Source organism: Gymnogyps californianus, chromosome 15, assembly GCF_018139145.2.
Source record: "Gymnogyps californianus isolate 813 chromosome 15, ASM1813914v2, whole genome shotgun sequence".
In the NCBI taxonomy this organism is placed as follows: Eukaryota; Metazoa; Chordata; class Aves; order Accipitriformes; family Cathartidae; genus Gymnogyps; species Gymnogyps californianus.
The window spans coordinates 5,600,109-5,620,259 of NC_059485.1; the positions used below are offsets into that span (position 1 = coordinate 5,600,109).

Consider the following 20,151-nt stretch of genomic DNA (forward strand, 5'->3'; position numbering starts at 1 on the left):
GGAGAATGCTGAGCCAGCAGGAAGGCATAACTGGTTAACAGGCGCTCTCCAACAAAATGTCTCTCTAATGAGTCTTCCTAGTTGCTCTAGCCACAAAGCTGCAGGAATGATTTGCCTAGATTATTCCTTGAATACTTAGTTCAATTCTAGCCCTTACTAATTTTGATTGGTTTTTGTGTATGGGGAGTTGTCTTATAAATTGTCTCATCCACCAGTTAGATGACCCTAACTCTCCCAGAAGGGAGCTCAGCTCCGAAGGTGAGTAGGAAGCTTTGTGGAGAGGGTGCCTGAAAGAAATGGCTACAAATAGATAGTGAAAACTTGCTTTCTCAAGTGCCAGTAATAGTGCTTTCACTTGGTGCGAAAGTGTAAGGTGGTAATTAGACAGACAAATTAACATTCCTCCTGAGAACATGAAGTCTAAAAAGGGCTCTCCTTATGAAGTTCCTGTAATTAAAGATAACTTGGTGTAGTTAGATTATTCATTTCTAAGGATGTGATGTGAATGGCTAGTGTTCATCTTTTCAGACTGGTGACTGGGTACCCAGAGAGGTTTTCACTGCGTGTGCGTGGGTATTACAATGGGAGAATCTCTCCACAGAAGGCATGTATATGCTCTCTGTATCAGATTAACGCTCTACTGTTCATGTATACCTTGTGTAATCCAGAAAACATTTTTTTGCAGGTCGCGTTGCAAGCTAATTCGGAATTACAATTGATTTTTCTTTTCTGGTTCTTTATCAAGGGATGTCTTGAGCCCATGTGACTCTTGCATACAAACAACAGGAAAGCTATTCTCCAGACTTGAATTTCTTGAATCTTGCTGAAAAGTGATACTGAAGCGTGTGTACACAACCTGTAGTACTTTAAATCATACTGTTGTATCTGTAGGAATACATAGAAATCATGGCATGCTGCTCTTCTGTCTCACGTCATATAACTCTTCGAAGAGCTGGTATAGTGTACTGTCTCTCTAGTGTGTTTCTGTGGGTGCACACCGGTGATGATAGTGTTAAGCTCAGGAGTGCAGTGTTTTCTTGACTTAACGTAAGTGGGTTTCCTAAAACTTACCAAAATGACTGAGTAGCCAAGTGGCTTTTTAAATGCAGTATTGAACAGTAGGAGCAACTTTTTAAAATGGCCTGTAAGAGCGTGATAGATTGATTTTTAAGATTTTTTTTTTTTATTCAAAAATATGAGTGAGAAGGAAGGCGGGGAGAGGTGGGGGTAGTGGAAGTGACAGGAGACTGACAAAGGTAGGTTTGGGAGGAAGAATTGAGGATGGGACAGCGTGGATGCAGGAGGAGAGAGATGTGTGTGTGCTAGGGAGGAGAGTGCGCAGAAGAAAGAATAGCAGAAATGGAGATGACTTTCCTGTAGAAGCATTGAAAATGCGTTGGAGTATCTTCCAGAGGGTGCTAGGGTAGAAAAAGCTGTGTCATTCAGGAATGCTGTTCTCGTATCCACGCTGCGTGACAGAAATGCAGACTTCCCCATTGGGTGATGATTTTGTCATCCTGTACTGGGAAATGGATCTGCTATATCTTAGGCTACAGAACCTCCCGGGGTTTGTGCAAGAAGCCGTGTGATTTGTCCTGACCTCAAGAACTTACGCTGTTGGGTTAAGATGAGTTGATCTATTTTTACTTTAAAAGAATGTGCTTAAATAGAAGGAGCCCCTCTGTTTCCCTGTAATCAAATAAAAGGTAGTTAAAAACTGGTGCAAATCCTTAAATCTGCTTTAAACAATAGCAACTTACACCAGTGTGTGTAGGCAGGGATTTGAAACAACTGTTGGATTTAGATGAAGCCAAATGCAAACAGAAAACTAAACAGCAACAGTTCTTTCCCCTTCCCCCACCAGCAGTTCCCCCACTGCTGGCCTTTCAGCTCTGTCCCCTCCTCAGTCACAGCGTGGGTCTGGGCAGCTGCCCCCAGCCTGGGCTTCAGGGATGGTTTCCTTCCCTCTCTAGCGTGATAGAAAGGGGAACTGGCACAAAAGTGTACAGCTTGCTCCTAGGAGAAGGAATGTCTGGGTAAGTGGCCCTTGCTAGCACAGGGCGTGAATGCAGAGCTGGCTTTTGCTGGGCAGTAATGGAACAATTAATGCTTCGTGTGTAGTTTCCAGTGAATGTGTGATACGCATGTATAGAGGAATTTGTTACTTGAATTAAATGGCTTTTATCCCAGTTCCTGTTGCTCCAGTGTTTTCTTTCAGGAATAGTGACTGTGCCTAGAGAGTTAAGGGCAGTCAAAGCTGTGGTTCGTATAGGGCTGGATAGGAAGCCTACGGATGGCTGCTGGAGTAGTTCTGCCTTGAATAGGGTAATGAGTTTCAAGTCACTTGCCTGTAGTTGCTAGCACTTCATAAATGGTACCTTTGAGTAAACTGGCTAATGTACCTAGCTGTGCTGCATCTTTAAGGATAAGATGACTGCTGCTACTTCAGAGTGCTGTTTCTGAGTCTCTTCCACCAAAACAGTGCTACTGTGCTGGGAATACTGAGAGCCAAGCAGCAGATTTTGGGCACTTACCAAGCCTTTGCTGAAAGAATAGGCTTGTAGTAGCTGTAACAGGCTGAATAAAAATGGCTTACCAATTAAAGGGGTCAGATCTGCATATTCAATGTCAGGAATGTTCTGGAATTTATTTGGTGTCTATAGTAGAAAAAACTGTTGGAGTTTTCTGCTGCTCAGGAGAGTGAAAGAGTCTGTCAGAAACTGCTTGCTCTGATAAGACAAGGGGCAATTCAAGCCAGAGGTTTGTGATTGCAGTGATGGGATGCTGAGTTGCCTTATCCTGGGCATACCTCTGGATCTGCAATCTCTCTAGTTCAGGGGGTGTGTGTGTCTCTTTATCCCCTCCACCCCCCTGCATCCTAGGCATGCGTTATCAAGCTCTGATAATGGCTGCAACCAGGGAGGAATGCAGAGAGCTTTTCTCTCTTTAATTATCAGCATCCCTTGCATTAGGAAAATGTTTGAGGAATGGTGTTCATGAAGAAAGAGACTGAGTTCTTGTATTAACACTAAATATTTAAGAGTTACGTACCTACTACCTCTCTTTCTGTATATGATGTAGGCTGCCTGCTGTCCCTGGAAGACTCTTCAGCTGAGGCTTTTATGGGCCAAGCTCTCTATAATTTATGGAGATTAAATTGTTGGAAAAAGTGCAAGGCTGACACAGATCTTCATAGTGGCTCCACTTCCAGTGCATGATCTTTCATTCTGTTTCTTGTATGTATGAGGAGAAAGTAGAAATGCAAGCAGGTGAACTACATTGTTCTGCTCGCTCTTTCTGAAGTGGATGAGCCCAGGAGAGGAGGGATGGATGCTGTCTTCCTGCAGGAGAGGAGTGAGAGCAGAAATGGTCGTTTGGACTGCAGATGTATGCAGAGCATACATACAGATGTATGTGCCAGAGCAAATCTGTGCAAGAGTCTGTTATCTAGACAAAGCCCACTCTGGCCTGCCTGCTTGGGTTCATTTCCCAGCTGGTGATGGTGGTGAAGAATGCCTAATGTCCTTTAGTGACCCTTCCTGTTAAACAAAGGCACTACACTTACTTGTTCTGAAAGCTGTTGTTTGGCTTGTTTCCTTCCTCTCTTATTCCTCCTTCAAAACAACTCTGTGAGGGCAGTGCTATAACTCAAGCACAAAGTTGTTGTGAAGAAACTAAATGTTTCATCCGGAATAACTTTAGATCTACACCAAAACCACCGCCACCACCTTCCTGTTGACTACCACAAAAACAACCTTGGTGTGTTGAGAACCTTCCCAGAAAAGATCCTGGGTGCTCTGAAGCTAAATGACACGAGAATAGGTAATTTGTATCTTGGTAACGTTTGTTTGCCCTCAGTTTAGTTGTGTGACCCCTTCACAAGTTCTTTCCTCCTCTATTATTAGGAAAAATGGGTTTGGGAAGAGGAACTGTGAGTTCCTGCAGCGATGTGTTAATAGAAGAGGTGTCGCTGACTTGCATGAGATAATCTCCTGGTTGCAACTCATTTACAGGATCTTCCTCCTTTAAGTGAGGCTTAAGCTAATATGGTTTACTTCATAATTGGGGCAGACTGATATGTGTGGACAGTTATGGCAAATCAGCTGATAGGTGGTAATTTGCAAAGCAGCTGGAGTTGAATTGTGTCTGCAAGCTTGAAATTCGCTTGCTTTAAAAATAAATAAGCCTTTTGTCCCAGTAAGTTATTAAGCCTTCCTTCCCAGTACTCTAAATCAGTGTAACACAAATGCTTCTAATGGGAAGATAAATGAAGATAGATGATGTTCATAGATGTCTCACAGCGTAGAGAAGAGGGCATGGAAAATGTATCTAGAGGAACCACCACCATGGGCAAGTAGATAGTGTAAGCTTTTTGTGTCCTGCTTTTAAAAAATGTAACAAACAATCTGTATTTCATGTCCAGAGAAGGCATAGTGTCTCCTGACATAGCAATGGTAGCTCTTGCAGGAGCCACTGGAGAGCTGCGTGGCTGGCTGGATTTCTGGTTGCCCATGGCTAGGTCTGAACTCTCTAACAGTTCTCTAGCAGATTTTCATTGTTGTGCCATAAATGAAACATACATATTGAGAAGCGATGGTGTTCCACTGTTCATCATATGGCTGCTATACAGAGAATCGGTGGCCGTGTGGAAAACATGGGTGAATGTTTACAGGTGAATTTTTTTAGTGGTTGTTGAGGAGCATGACTACCCCAGCTACTCTTTGGGAGGCATGTGGCTTCCATTTTTCTGTGGGAAGTGCTGATGTGACTACCAAGGGTGCTGTAGCATTAAGCCGTGCATTATATAGCTTGCCTTTTAGCTTTAACTCTACCCTTTCTTGGTTTTTGTCTGCAGTGCTGGAATTGCTGTTGGCTTCTATGGGAATGGAGAGACCAGTGACGGCATTCACCGGCTGACGTACTCGCTACGCCATGCAAACCGTACTGTGGCAGGTGTCCAAGACCGAGTAAGCACTAGGAGAGACACGCTAGCAAATGGGGAGTGTGGGAATGAGCAGACTTGCTCAGCACCTCTTCTCTTGAATCTGGCTGTGCCTGTATCTCTTCCTATTTTTTGTTAGTCTCTGGGCTTAGAGATGTGCTAAAATTTCCGTTAATGGAGTGGTGATTTCTTCAGCTCTTCTAAAAATATCAAAGCAAACACAGCTTGTTACATGAAGTATTCTCTTTGCTAGGTTTTAAAAACAGCTTCTGATCAGCTCTCTTCCACACCCAGAAGAGGAGGCAGGCCAAAGCAGACAAGTCTCTTAGTAAAATGTATCATTCTAGTACAATCAGTTGTTCCTCTGCTACCTCTAATTTCATGGTATCATACTGCAACCCTGATGGCTGCAAAACGTGTACATGTGTTAAAGGCACAGCTGAGATGCCATCATTGGACTACTTGCAAACAATCTGCTTTATAGATGCTTATAAGTTGCTTTTGAAGGGTAAGCAGTCTGAGCCTCTTAAGACAGAGGACTGGTAATCTGGAAGCTGTCCATGACTTGCTAGTAAGAACGAATCCTCTTTTACTGCCTTGACTTCCTGTCCTTTAATTATTTTTCTCTTTTCTTTTTTTTTTTTTTCTCCTTTCCCATGCTATAGGTACTAGATACCACAGTGGCCCTGAACCAAACAGTGGAACCAAACTTGCTCATCCTGGAGGAGATGTTCACAAAGCAGACGGACTACCTGCATGTTATCCAGAAACTGCAAGGTCTCTTGGATGATCTGGTCAGGCAAACAACCGAGATCCCCTTTTGGAAGAATGAAGAGCTGTCTCTGGAGGAGCTGGCAATTCAGATTGACCTCTATGACTGGTACAGGTGCGTAGCATGCTGTAGTGTAGTGGTTGTAGCATCTGTTTTGGCCTGTTTTGCAACAATGATGTGTCTGTTCTGGGTGGCTGAGCCAAAGGCTCTATATATTACTGCAGGTGCTCTTGGCCCACCCAGCTGATTCGTTTCTCATAGCAAAATTGCATTCAGTTTAAATCAAAATGCATGACAACAATTTTTTTTTAACTGTGTTTATTACTGGCTAAGGGAAATGTGTTCTCAGTGTACAAAATCTGTAGCTTGTGTTCTAACACTGGGGAAAAAAACAGCCACAGAGATAGCTACTGTTGTGTCCTAATAAGTGCGTTGTAGTTGTATGACACATTAACTAGATAGAGTAGAAAACTGCACTGGTTCTGTAAGTTAACATCACACCCTAACGTTCCTTTTTATTAAACATATTTAGTAAAAGATTGCATCAGCTGTATTCCGCAAAAGAAAACCTCTATCCACGCATTTGGAATAAATAACTGAAGCATTTTCTAACAAATGTCTAGGAAGTTCAAGAAGCTGCAATGCCTCTTCTTCACCTGATGGTGTCCAGTTGCATGTAACTTTACCCTAGAACAAGATTAGCAGTCTCATTGCTCAACAACTGTGTATGCTGGGCATGTTGTGTAAATGCTTTTTACCTGCCTTGACTCCAGACCCAGCCAATATCCAGAGCTCTCTGGAGATTAATCATTAGTGGTGGCATTTACCTAAAGAAAAGAAGGGCTATGTTTTTCCCATGAGTCACACTAGCTTCTTGATCTGTGCCTTTTATATACCAGTTTTCCTTTGCAGACTATGTTTTTGTTTGCTGCAGGTGGCTGGGATACCTGGGCCTGCTCCTGTTCCATGTCCTGATATGTTTGCTGGTGCTCTTTGGGCTCATTAGAAACTCGAGGGCCATTCTTATGGGGTAAGTCCTGACCCAGGCACAGTGCATAAGGAAGGCCAGCTGAATACAAGTGCCTGCCAGTAAACCTCTAGGCTGTTGTCAGTTGATAGCAAGGACTTCTGAGACTGAACATCTTAAATTTGCCTCTCAATGTAGAGAGACTTTGTAGAGTGTAGCTCTGTGGATAGGATTAGGGCTACACATGAGATGTTCACCGGAAGGTTCTTGAGCTATAAAGTGTGATGGTACTGGTGTCCATTGCGTTCTCATCAAAGATGAGGAACTCATCTGGGCAGTCTGCCTTCCACTGGATAGCATTGGTAGCCTCCATTTGCTGGGAGATAGTAATGTGAACCTTCTCCCTTAAATTTACAGGCTTTAAAAATCTCCCTTTAATTCTCTACAGTTGTGAAGGCATTTGTTAATCGATGATAAGCATTGCATGTGTCTACACAACCTGGTAACATGCCTTTTGTGTCACGATCTGCTCTTGTTTACCTTTGGCTGTCACACTTGAAGAAATGTTAAACTGAGAACAAGCAATGGTTTGTACAGTTATGAGGAGGAGTCTTGTCGCCATGGTACTGCAATATTAATGCATGTCTATTGCTAAAAACCACTGCAAATGCTGCCATGCTCAGGCCCCATTACAAGAAAAAAATATTCCTCTTGCTATCTTGTAGCTTGGTTTAGCTTGGCATATTTGGCAAAGATACTGGTATCAAAAACATAGTGACAGTTTGACAACTGATATGGCCAAGAGTTTATCCTGGTACATGGTGATGCCATTAATAATTGGAATGTGTATTCAGATTTATTATTTGCCAGATGACTTCATACCTGGCAGGTTAGACAGACAAAAGTCCAAGTGTATGCACAGATGGTAAACCTAGGGTTTAAATTAGAATCTCATTCCCTGTTAGCCAGAAGTTCATATTAAGGCATTCCCCAAAGGGAGCACATGGCATAAAGGAGCAAGTGTATCACAGCCAAGCAAGATGGTGAAATGCCAGTTTTAGATCTTTTAGCCAAGCAATCAGTTACTGACCCAGTCATCTTCATTTAAAGTAAAACAACAAATGTGTCTTATTGATTACCATGCTCAGCTGGAGGCACCAAGCCATGTTGTCCTTATGTCATAAAACCACAGAACCTTGCTGATCCATGGCTGATAATTTTTGCATCAATTTGGAAAAAGCATAATAAAGTTTTTAGCATCTTATTCCAGAGTGCTGCACAGAGGTCAGTCTGGCGAAGCTCCACTACTTCTGCAAGATGAGCCACAGATCCATTCACAGAATAGGGATCACTCAGAATTAAAATAAGCTGGTAAACTGAGGGATAGATTTTTTTTTTTAAATGGAGACCCATAGATTTATTTTTTAAAGCTCTAATCTTTAATGAGACAAATGTAGCAGAAAAGAGATACGTCCCTTCCTCAGATGCTTGCATTAGGTTTGAATAAAAAATATCTTGGTTATGAACAGGTTTTTGTTTTGTTTTCTTCAGGGTGTAGGTGGGAGGGAACCTACTTGTGTTTCAAAGCCTGAAGGAAAAAGCATCCCTGAGAGAGCAAGCCAGTGTCCCTTTACTTTGAAGATAGGGATACATAAAACGAAACTGTTTATTAGTCTGCATCCCCGTACCTGAGGGAGTTGAGGAGCACTTTGGCCTAAATATCTCTAGCACTCATACTGACAGCAAAGGTGAAGAGCTAATGTGCTGGCTGGGGAAGTGCAAAAGCCTTTTCTGCTGGCATGTGCGATAGCTGAATGTCACTGAGACCACTGCTCTATGATCCCTCTGCCTTGTGTCTGCTTGATAGCAGACACTTCCCACTATTCTGTCAGTAATGAGGTCCAGCTGTCAGAACAAAACTTCTGAATCTGTGCAGAGATAGACTCGCGTGGCAGTGGTAGGCACCTAAACTGTTGCTCTGAACTGTTTGCCTGCAGGTGACTGTCTCTCTCCTGGGGCTATGTGGGATGCTTAGGTGCTGTTCAGATGCGCGCAGCTTGGAACCAAAGTCAGGTGTCCTAACAGGGGCTGAGCGTTCCCTCCCACCGTCTGTAGCCATGCAGTGCTTACACCTGACAACCTCATTTATTCTAGAAACAGGAGGGATTTGTCCAGTTTTGGATCAGTATGTTTTTGTGGGTTTTTTTGATGTGGCATATTTTTCTTTGACTGTCTTTCGACCCAGAAAGTAAAGTCCAGAATAGGAATAGTGAAAGTGATGGGACTGTAGTCATCCATCTGCCAATCTGCCTTCCCTACAGCCACCCCTGTGTCTCTGTGCCTTTGGTTTCCCTGCTAGAAGCAGGGTAAAGCTTTGCTTCCACCCTCTTCTTCCTTCCCCTGCAGCCCCAGGGCCAGATAACATGGGAACTAACAGCTGGACATAAACTTCTCTGGTTGCTGCTGTCCACGACATATAAAATGGGGTGTTTATCTGAAGATACAGTGGTTGATAATTTCTTGGGTTTGGTAATTGCTTTGGATTCCAAATAATACATCTTGTGAAAGGATCTGCTTGAAATCAGAGCTTCTACATCTGCCATCTGTCTGTCTCCCACAGGGTGTGCTTGCTTGGGGTGTTTGCCCTGATTGTCAGCTGGGGATCCCTGGGTCTGGAGCTGGCTGTTGCTGTGGTAAGTGGCTCTGACCCAAGTCCCATTCAGTCTGCTGCAGGTTTGTCAGACACGAGATTAACGTTACGCTGTGCCTGTTTTATAGTACATCTTGTTCTAAGTAGCTGTCCTAGCAATTTCCATCTATGAAAAGTACAGAGCTCCTCCTTGCTCCATGGTGTGGTGCACTAGCTGGTACTCCAGCACCGCTGCGGTTGTGTAAAGTAGTGCTAGTGGGGATGACGATGAGAGACTTCAGCATCTGAAACACGCCTATAGTAGAGGGTTCCCTGAGGCTGACCTGGCTCAACTGCTCTTTGATACTGGTGGTGTTTGATATTTCTTTTCCCTTTTGTCTTGCATCTGTCTAGGGCTCCAGTGACTTCTGTATTAACCCCGATGCTTACGTCTCCAAAGTGGTTGAAGAGAATGCGGTGCTTAGCGCTGGTGAGTGCTGGGACTGGCTTTGGCACGGGGTACTGCGACTCCAGCTGTCACATAGGAGCATGGCAGTAGCTGAGAATTTAAGGCTGTGTTTCAAACAGAGGAGCTTGCATACAGTGGAAAAAGCATATGTGTGTGGAGCTCTGGAAAACCAATGTTCTTCCCAAAGAAGCATTTATACCCTGGTCAGAAGTGCACATGTACACTTTTTTATCAGAAGAGCCTTCAGAACCTTTCTTCTGTCTTGGCCCTTAGGTGGAAATAACTGATAAGATGGAACAACAGAAGTCCCTGGATTATTTTGTTTTAAATGTAGCACTCTTGAATCTTGTTCTCCTCTCTAAGTGACAGAACTGTGGCAATAGCAGCGTGCAGTTTGAGTTGTCATTTTTAAAACTTGCTCTTGGGTCTGTATTCCTGAATTTAGAATATTTATTTATATAGCTGTTATCAACAAATATATATAATTTTTTCTCTTAATGGTGGCTATAAATAGTAGTCTCTTTAAAGCTAATTTAAAGGGTAAATGAATGGAAACTGCTACAAAGAAGTGTGAATTTCCCTTTCCACTATAAATGCAGTATTTTGACTGCTTTGTTTATCCTGTTCCATTTAAAGCAATATGCCTGCATCACAGTGACGTCCAGCTGAAGCACTGATGGATTTTGGGTTTGTTGCTCCTAATTTAGACTGAAGTGGTTGGTGAGATGAGGAGTGCCTCCAGTTTGGACCTCAGGGGAGCAAAAGTGGCATTCAGAACTGTGGCTTAATAAAAAAGTGGTTGGGTGCCTGCCAGCAGAGATACCATAAGTGCTAAAAAGGAAAAGTGTTTTTCAGGACTGAGTTTGCTGCTTAGATAACAAAGTTAACTTTTCTTTTCTCCTACCTTCTCTCCCCCTGATAGTTCCTCTATATAGTTCTGTGTATGATAAAACACAAATAAGCCATGACACTGATTTGCAAAAGGAGTCACTTGTGTTTTCCCTGGTTCTTATTTAGTAGAATCAGAGAATCTTTGACTTGTGTACAGAAGGTCTAGTGTATGGCTGTATGCTTAGCCAAATGCTGCCCCTTACTGTGCAACTGATAAGAAATTAGGTATGTAGCTGTGGCTGAGGATGCAAGGATTGGAAGCAATAAGAAATGTTTATGTCTGGAGGCAGAATGTAGTATAAAAGAGTATGTACAGGTTGATATTACCACCCTACAGCTTATTTTTGGAATGCCTTATTTATTGATTTCCTGGGAAGGAGAGGATAGAGCCAGGCAGCTCTCTTTGTAACAAAGAGAGGCAATAAGGGAAGAGAATGAGTGTTTAACACTGTACAAGATGAAAATCCTCTCTTGGCTGTGAAGGTGACGAAGATGTGGCTTCAGATACCAAGCTAGCCTCCTAGTTGTTCAAGGAGGCAAACAGGTCAGTGAGGCCAAGGGGAAATATCTGATGCTAATGCCAGCTGTGTGCTGTAATGATTTGGTAACCCAAAGCAGCTCTGGAGCATGTTTGGTAACAATTAGATTGACCCTGGGAAACTGAAGAAATGCCCCTTTGTGCTAATTCTCCATTTCAGTTCTCCTTGTCTGCTTGGCTCCTGCAGTTTTTTCTTAATCGGTATCATTCATTTAGAGGCTAACGGTGAGTGCAGGGCTGACATTCTGTCCCTCCTCCTGCTTCCCCCGGCAGGGACAGTCAGCTCCCCTGGGTGAAATCAGGCTCTGTTCTGGCAGCACCGCCAGCTATAACAGTTGTTAAGGCTCCATAAATAACAGTGAATGGGTCTAAGCGAAATGCTGAAGAGGAGGAAGAGCAGGTGTTGTCACAGGCTTGAGTTGGAAGGATGGCCCCTTCCGTGGGTTGCTGGTGTGTCAGCTCCCTGCTGTTAGGCAGCCGTTGAGCGTTCGTGAGCGCCTTTTCCTTTTTTCAGGAGGAAATCAGTCTAATTTCTGAGCCTGCCGTCACACTAGGCAGCTGGTTGGGAGATGATTGAATGTGCTGCCTTCCCATGTGGATTTTCACTGCTGTGTCATAGTTTATGATCAGGAAGCTACAGAAATAGCTCTTGGTCCCTCATGTCAGGACCATCCTGTGCACCTGAGCAGGAAAGAAAATCACGAAGTGATTTTGAAAATCACAAAGAAAATCACTGCAGTCAGTGTGGCACTGCTCAATGACACTTTAATCCCAATAATGGCTCCTTAGAAACATCTTTAAAAGTCTGAAATGAGTGTTAACATCCCTTAATACGCTTGGCTGTAAGTTGTAGCCGCTGCTTTGTGATCAGTTGAGCCATACATACAATGAGAGTGGTGAGCTCGAGGAGACAGGGCAGGCAGCTGGGAGCCAACATCAGTGCTGTCCTCTCAGAGGAAGATGCCCTGTTTGAAGGTTCCTAGTTCCAGTGCATGGACTCTTCACGCTCTCTGGTTTGCTGCCTCTGCTCTTTGGTTGATGTTCTCCAACATTAACAGCAGTATAGACAGATGAGGTAGGAACACTTTAAGATTGCTCCAGCTAATTTCACCAGAGTGTACCCGACCATGAATTTTTCAGTTCAGAAAAGAGGTGACTAAGAGACAGTGTGAGTGGGTGGAGGGGCTCAGGTAGTCCATGGAAGAAGAATCCATTGGGAGTTACCATATATGTAGGAATCACATTTAACTTGGGAATCACTTCAGCTGAAGTTGGGCTGAGAGGGTACTCGTGTTTTCAGTCTTGCCTAGGTATCTGCTTTTGGCCAGTGCTGGGGATGGCATAGTGGGCTAAGTGCTGCCATGTATTTTTAAGGATATAAGAATGAATGAGTAATCTTAAAAGCTTTTGTAGTGCTGGGTCAATTTTTCCCTTTAATCACTATTTTTAGTTGTTGTTTTTAAACATAATGTGTTGTAATATTCCCAGCCCTATGCTCTGGCATTCAGACTAGGACTAAGTCATCTAGACTTGCATATTTGCAATGCTTTTTTGTTGGTGGTGGTTATAGTAGTTTTCACAGGAAAAATAGCTATGTTGGATACTGGGCAACTAGTATGTTAATATTCCTGTTTGTGTATTAATTGCTGTTTGCAAATCTAAATAGAATTAATGGAGCTGAGAATAATCTGATTAAGTGCATTATTATTGTTGTCATGTTTTTAGCTGGAGAGGAGATGTCCTTGTTTTGTAGATAAAATGTGCTGCATTAAAAAAAGGGCAGGGGGGGAGAAGGGGGAGCAAAGACCCTTAACGCAGGTTTCCTGGAAAAGGAGAGACTTAAATCATTTTGCAGAAGAGGCTGATATATGTGCCTAACTCACCCTGTATTCATTAATTGAGATAAAGCCAATGGAGTTGAACAGTGGCTGTATAATCAGCTCCTGCTGCTAGTAAAAAGACTTGGTGTAGCCAAGATGTTTATATTCAAAGCAGGAGGCCATCTTCTAGTCTCATTCTTTTTCATTGATATTATGTTGTTATCAGATGACTTGTTGCATAAAATTAAATAAAAAGGCACAATCTGTCTAAACAACAGGAAGAGCTTTCTCCAGATTCTCTTACTAGAAATCTGCATGGTGAGCAGCCACTCGCTTCATCGGAAGGAACTGTAAACCTCAGGGAATGGATAATGGAGCCTTTTACCTCCAGTCCAGCCAAGTTGGTCAGGCTGGATGCTGAGACTTAGCTGCTCAGATATAAGCAGCAAGCGTTCTTGTTGTGCAGAGCCTTCTAATTGGCCTCTCACTGATTCACTCTCATCTTGGAAGCCCAGAGCTGAATGAACTGGAGGACTGACACCACCACCACCTCCCTTTCCTCTCTAGAAGTAAGGTCAGGACAAAACCTCATGTGGGGCATGTGGTGGTTGCAGTTATTACTTGGGCTCAGCAGGCACTGCAGAAAAGAGTTTGCCCGAAGAAGCGCTCTCGAGAATCCTGCTGAGCTGATGTCGGCGTTGAGAAGCTATGTTTTGCTGCGTGGTTTTGTTGGACTCCTGATTAGCAGAAAGCTTTGAGTGGAGGGCATGTGGGATGGCTGTGAGCTCTTTGCCAAAGGCTCGCAATGACTAATTTCACCAGTACAAGTGTGGCATATATGAGAGAAATATAAATGTTATGCAGATACTTCCCTTTGCTGTCAGACTTGCCTTAGGGAAACAAAACTTCTGGTGGAGAACATGTTACCTGGGCAAGAAATTCTGGCCAAAAGAGTCGTCTTCCTTTGACATCACAGGCAATATACTTCAGCTTTCTCTGATGATTGAACCCACAGAGACAGCCTCATCTGGGTGTATATCTAAAATGCAAGCTGCTTTAGAGCATGCTCAAGTAGAGATGAAGAAGGGCTGGGAAAAACTGTTCTAGGTGTGGGGATTTTTTTTTTTATTTTAACTAGGATCTTTTTTTCTGATTGCTCTTTACCCTACAGACCTTCTGGCTGCCTTTTGGCGGATGCATAATGCCATTTTTGCATTTTGGCTGGGCTTTGAAGTGAATAGTAAGTCTCCACAGTTGCAGAAGCAATAAGTAGTTCTAACAGCTGAAGCTGTCTTTAGTAGGCAGTTCTACTTTCCTTTCTAGGAAAAACAGACTTTGCAAAAATAAAGCATTTTGGGTAGTTCCCTTCTTTGCCTTCTGCTCCCACACTGCCTGTGCACCAAGAGAGTGGGTCAGGAGGATTGCTGCTAGCAACAGCAGGCATAGGCAGCTGCAGCTGTGACCCTGCCTAACCCTTCTCCTATGAACTAGATCACCTAAAGGCTGGCTTCAAAAATCGCATCCAACCTTCAGGAAGTTTCCTTGAGAGGAAAATGCACTGGAAAGATAATCATAGAAAGAAATTGCCTGGAACTGTTAGCAGAGTGCAAATGACAGGTTAGTATAGCTGTTTTCTGGACAGAAATGTGAGATTTGGTGTTGTACAGGATAGCCTCCAGCAGGTTTAAAACTGGTGAAGGTGCCTCCTGCTCTTTCCTCTTTCCTGTCCTGGTGGTATGGAGGCAGGGGTCATGCTCCTTTTAATGGCCAGGCTTTGTAGCACAGGATCACTTTAAGGCAGCTTCACTGCCTGTTGTAGCTTTAGCTTTAAAGCGCTACAGCTATTAGCACACTGGGTTCAGTGCAGGGGAAAGCTGGCTTTCCTGCTGGCTTTGCCATTTTGGAAAGCACGTTTTATGTACAGTGTGTCACGCTTGTCAGCTGCAAAGCCAGTGCTACCACAGTGAAGCCTTGTTGATCCTGCCTTCCAGGGTGAAGTAAGGGAAGCACTTATTTCACTGTACTGCTTTTCCCTTCACTTGTAACCAGCAATCTTCATCCTGGGCTTACAAGCTGCAAACTATGATGATATCAGGAACACTCATCTGTAGTCTGCCCACCAGGGATGATCCAGAATGCCCTCAGGAAACACTTCTAGAGCTATGTATTAGCGGCATGTCATGCAACTTAATGCACTGATAAAGGTAATGTAAACTTGATGCCACTGTGGGACCCTAAGAGAAACTTTTAGTGGTTTGTTGGTTTAGAATAAATAGGTGACAAGATCACAGCTCCTTTAGGTCACCATGTGTGATGCTGTGGATTGCTGTTGCTATGCTGTTCTCTCAGCGCAGATGCATTTTAATCCATTTTTCCGTAGCCAGTGAGTGTGATTTATGAGCCTGTGAGGAGCAGTCCTTTCCTTGGCTCAGTAGTTGTGGACAGTCGTTTGTGTGGTCTGCCCAAAGTGAGGCACACAAAGCAGCTCTTGCTGCCCTCCTATCTGTCCGGATTTTGCTAATTGCTGTTTAGAGGCTTGGCTGGGGAGATGTAAGTCATCCCAGAGAAAGAGTTGGTGGATGGGAGATGGAGCAGCTGGCAGAAGCGGACCCAAAGTAGGCTAATGAATTATAAATAACAGCTGTCAGGTTGCATTGCCAGTGTGCAGGAGCTGACAGTCTGTGTTGTACCACTTGGTCTCCAGTGTGTTGGCTTGCCGAAAGGTGCATCCAATATTTATGGAAGGCGTGGCAGAGTCGGGATACAGTTAGGTCTGCTTCCTTCACGGCTCCACTCGCTTGTGGCTGTGCCTTTTACCGATTTCTGAGTTGGGACTGATTAGAATGGCTTTGCAGCCTGGAATATGTGTTACTGAAAGTCGCAGACAGAAGATTAAAAAGAATGGAGAGAAGGATGCTAGTGGAGGAGGAAAGTGCAGAGTGTATGTGTGTTTTGGGGCTTTTGTAGTCTTTACAGAGCCAATGTCACCCTTGATTTTGCTGAGCTGGCGCACTCCCATTCACCTGAAGAGGAACTGTACATGTCTGAGAAATAGTCTAAAGGTATTTCAATGATCAAGTCTTTCAGACCTCCCTCCCTCGCTAGTATCATTGAGAATGGCAGGGGAAAGCCTGATATTTGTAACTTGTGTGTGCTGGCAATTGGTGTAGTATTATGGAGGGCTCATGAGGGCACCAGGTTAGTTTCATACACATCTGAATAAGGAGGAATAAAACTGTCTTCAAGCCTGGAAATAAATGATGCTGCTAGCAGAGCACTGTAACAGTCTTATCTGGAAGTTTACGAGTACGTCTTCACTCTACTGTCATTACTGGTAGAGCTACTCAGTATTAAGACTAACTTTTGGGATGTTATGAGCAAATGATCTGAGGTCCCTTGAACAGACACATGTTGCTGTTATCCTAATACATGGTATGACCTTTCTTTCCTGATCAAGTCTGCAGTATTGACTCAATACCGAAAATACCTTTTTTGCTTAAGTCAAAAGAAGGATGCAAAACAAATGATGTGCACTCTTTTAGCTGAAGTCTAATTAAAGCCTTCTAATTAAAATCTAATTGTGTGCGAGTGACATCCATCAGAAAACAGACTACTGTTTACTTGTGCATCCCTAATACATGTCAGAAAGACAAGAACTTGTTGTCTTCCATCCGTTTCCTCCCTTGCTTTCAAAGTGATAGCATTTTTAGGAAATTATATTACTGAAAGTTATGATTTTCTTGAATTAGGAGGACTTTCTTATGTTCTTCTACAGAACACTGCCTAAAACCAGTCTCTCCCTGAACATGACAGAAGAATCCCCAGTTGTGAAGATGTCTTTTTTTGCCCTTTTTTCTTTTAAACGCTTGAACTTGTACATATAGGAAGCAGTACATTCAGCATTGTGTAGTAGCACAGGGATGTGCTGTATGCACCTTTGGCCCAACAGCATGCTTCCACAGGTATTTTTGATAGCAGCCTGTATTTATATTACCACTACTGTCACTACACAGCCACAAAATACTAGCACAGGAGATATCTAGCTCGTGAACTGAATTGTCTGTGTTTATACAGGGGATAGTGCTGACTTCTGAATAAAACTTTTTGGATGTTTCATCTAAGTAAGTGGGGCAGTCCCATTGCCTTTCACTGTTCAAAAAAACCCCCAAACAAACGAACCAAAAACCCCCCAAATCTTTCTTTTCTCCCCAAAGGCAGCTTACATCCCTTTCTCTAGTGCCATCCATGCACTATAATCCTACATGGAGAGAGGGAAGTGATTCTGTTTGTATTGCATTTTCATTTTGTGTATTGCTTTCAGAACTTAACACCTCCCTTGTGGCAGTTGTAAAATACTGCAAAGCTGGAACAATGTATCTAGCATGACTTTCTCTTCTTTTGTCTTTGTAGATACTCTCCGCTATTACATTACCTGTAGTGCTGGATATCCCAACCCTTTCCAGCAGGTGAGTGTAAGCATCCTAGCTCCTTTCACCCCTTCTCAGCATCCTGCAGGATATAGGTTGAATGCTTTCGATGCCAGCCAGCATGCAGCAAGTTGCAAGGAATTAGCTTTAGGGAGCACTCCACCTGTTGGTAAAGCTTTGGTAGCTACTTTCCAGCTGTGCAAGAGGTGGCACTGTGATTCAGTGAGCAGTTTTTTCCAACTGTGTCACTACCTGCATAGCTTCAGGTCCAGGATGCCCTCTTAGAAGGGCCCATGTGTGATGTGGTGAGAACCATGGCTTTGTGGTACCTCTGTTTACTCTTTGAAGAGCAGCAACGTGGAGACACAGCACTCACAATTAATGCCAGGGTGGGGAACTACATACTTTCTGCTTTGAATCTCTTCTTGCAGGTTCTTTTGGGTTAAAGAGTGGCAACACTCCACTCCCAAAATGCAGCCACTTCTGTGGGTGAGGGAGTGATTCTCACATATGCCTCTTAAATCCCTTGGATGTTGAAGGGTTTGTATCCTGAAGTATAAATGTGAGTCATTATTCTTTTGTGTGTGGGCTGAAGAACAGCACCTGGGCCCATCCCAAACTTTGTCTTATGTATCAGAGGCCAGAATGAACCCACACCACCCACCGTTTGGCAGACACCAGCTGCTTCACCATTTATATTTAGGAATTTTTAAGTCTTGTCTTCCTCTCTTTTAAAGGGTGGGGTAAGAACACTTCAAGCTGTGGTATGATGCACCATTGCCATCTGTTGCAGTTCTGGTTGCTCAGTATGCTCTCTGACATGCTATTGCATGTGAAATTCCCATGGATGCTTTAATGGGATGTGAAGGCTGCACCCTAATACAAACAACTTCTAGTGTTAACATTAAGTCTTTCTCAGCCGTCTGATTTGGTAGAAAAATCTAGCTGAGCTCTGTGGTGAGAACATGAGTGCTTTGTGTCTTTTCTTTCTCTTCCCCTCTGTCCTGGAGCTCACCCCAGCTGTGTGTATGGGTTTTGTGTATGTGGTTTTGGTTTTTTTTTTCTTTTGGTTCTTCCCTTCCCCTCTTCTTTCTGTCTGTACTTCTTCCAGGTTGGTAAAAGTCAAACTTAACCCTATTGCAGCTGCACCCATGTCAGCTGAGACATCCTTAACTTGTACCATACAGATGATGCTTCAATATTTGGGAAGTAGGATTTAAGTCTTTCCCCAGGAGTTCTGTTGGTGCATGTGGCCTGAATTGCTGAAACATTCCATGTTTTGTGTTGAGCAGAAGCTGTCAGGAAGTCACAAGGCTCTGGTAGAAATGCAGGATGATGTTATGGAACTCATGAGGTCAGCGAGCAGAGAGCACCCCACCTCCAAGGTAACTCTCCTCAAGTTTGCTCTCCCTGTGCTTTCTGGCTTCCCTTACCTTTGTGCAAAGCCCAAGATGAGCTCCTGCTAAGCCATTTCCTTGCAGTAATCACTAGCTTGTTGCTTACAGGAGTATCTTACTCGGATCCAGGAGGTTTTAAATTCAACAGAGATCAACTTGCAGCAACTGACAGCTTTAGTAGACTGTCGGAGTCTGCATTTGGTGAGTACTCAGTAACTGGGCTTGAGCTAAGAAAGAACAAAGGGGTTATAGAGCCTGTTAGGGTAGTGATTATTTTGGAGTTTCAAATCTCTGGTGTGCCAAAACAGTTTACAACAGCTTTTACTTATTGACTCCAGCAGAAAGGAGAAAGGGAATTTGGATCATGCTTGTGTTTCTTGGGCAATGGGACATAGCGAAGGAGCTGAGAGGCTTAATGAAAAATGTAGTATCTTAAGTTGGATGGATAATTTGCCTTGGCTTTTTTCTCCTTTTGGTTTTTTTTTTTTTTTTCCCTCTTAAAGTGTTACTGTGTGGGGTTGAAAATATTTCCACATCTAAATCTGAGCTGGGCTTTGTGAGGGGAAATAAGAGTTAGATCAGTTATGAAAAACACTTGAGGTCCCTGAAATTAAAATAGAAGTATGCTCTGGAAAAGGGACTACGATCTCCTAAGTTGTTTCAGAGAACGTAGTCCAGGGGAAGGGCTTTTGAATTAGAGCTCAATGTTAACTCTGTAGTGATCAGGAAACTCTGCTCATTTCTCTCTCCAGGATTACGTCCAGGCTTTGACGGGCTTTTGCTATGATGGAGTGGAAGGCCTCATCTACCTGGTTCTCTTCTCCTTTGTCACAGCCCTCATGTTCAGTTCCATTGTGTGCAGCGTCCCACACACTTGGCAGCAAAAGAGGTATAGAGAGGGTTTAGATCCTGTAGCATTGTAGAGCTCCTTCCTAATGAAGACTGGCTATTGGATTTGTGCCCATGAGCGTATGGAGCTCTTTCCCATATGATCCCAGGACTGTGAGGGATGAGGCTTTATAAGCACAGATCCAACAGAAAAAAAACCTGTTGGCTTTTGCTCTGGCTGTGGTTAATATTTACATCTGAACCTTATTGCAGTGGAATAGTATGTGTGCAGAGTATTCAGTACACTGTAGGACTATGAGTCAAGTCAGAGATGAATAATTATAGCTGTAGAAAGAGGTAATGCTTGAACTATGTGCCATCTCTGTAAAATACCTATTCTCTTGCATTGCTTTGAGGCATTTGTTCTAGTACGGGGAAGAGAATTGGAATGAGAAGCAGTTCACACTTGCC

The 20,151-nt window shown here is 43.4% G+C and overlaps 1 protein-coding gene across 2 annotated transcripts in view; it reads left to right on the forward strand.

Moving 5' to 3' along the window:
- TTYH3 (tweety family member 3) overlaps window positions 1-20,151 on the forward strand; it is an 80,027-nt gene that overhangs the window by 43,710 nt on the left and 16,166 nt on the right. For both annotated transcript variants that reach the window (XM_050905814.1, XM_050905815.1), the window contains exons 3-11: window positions 4,856-4,967; window positions 5,608-5,828; window positions 6,649-6,744; window positions 9,302-9,374; window positions 9,725-9,800; window positions 17,439-17,494; window positions 18,748-18,840; window positions 18,961-19,053; window positions 19,605-19,741. In XM_050905814.1, the coding sequence (XP_050761771.1) occupies window positions 4,856-4,967; window positions 5,608-5,828; window positions 6,649-6,744; window positions 9,302-9,374; window positions 9,725-9,800; window positions 17,439-17,494; window positions 18,748-18,840; window positions 18,961-19,053; window positions 19,605-19,741 (957 nt within the window). The remainder of the gene's footprint in view (window positions 1-4,855; window positions 4,968-5,607; window positions 5,829-6,648; window positions 6,745-9,301; window positions 9,375-9,724; window positions 9,801-17,438; window positions 17,495-18,747; window positions 18,841-18,960; window positions 19,054-19,604; window positions 19,742-20,151) is intronic.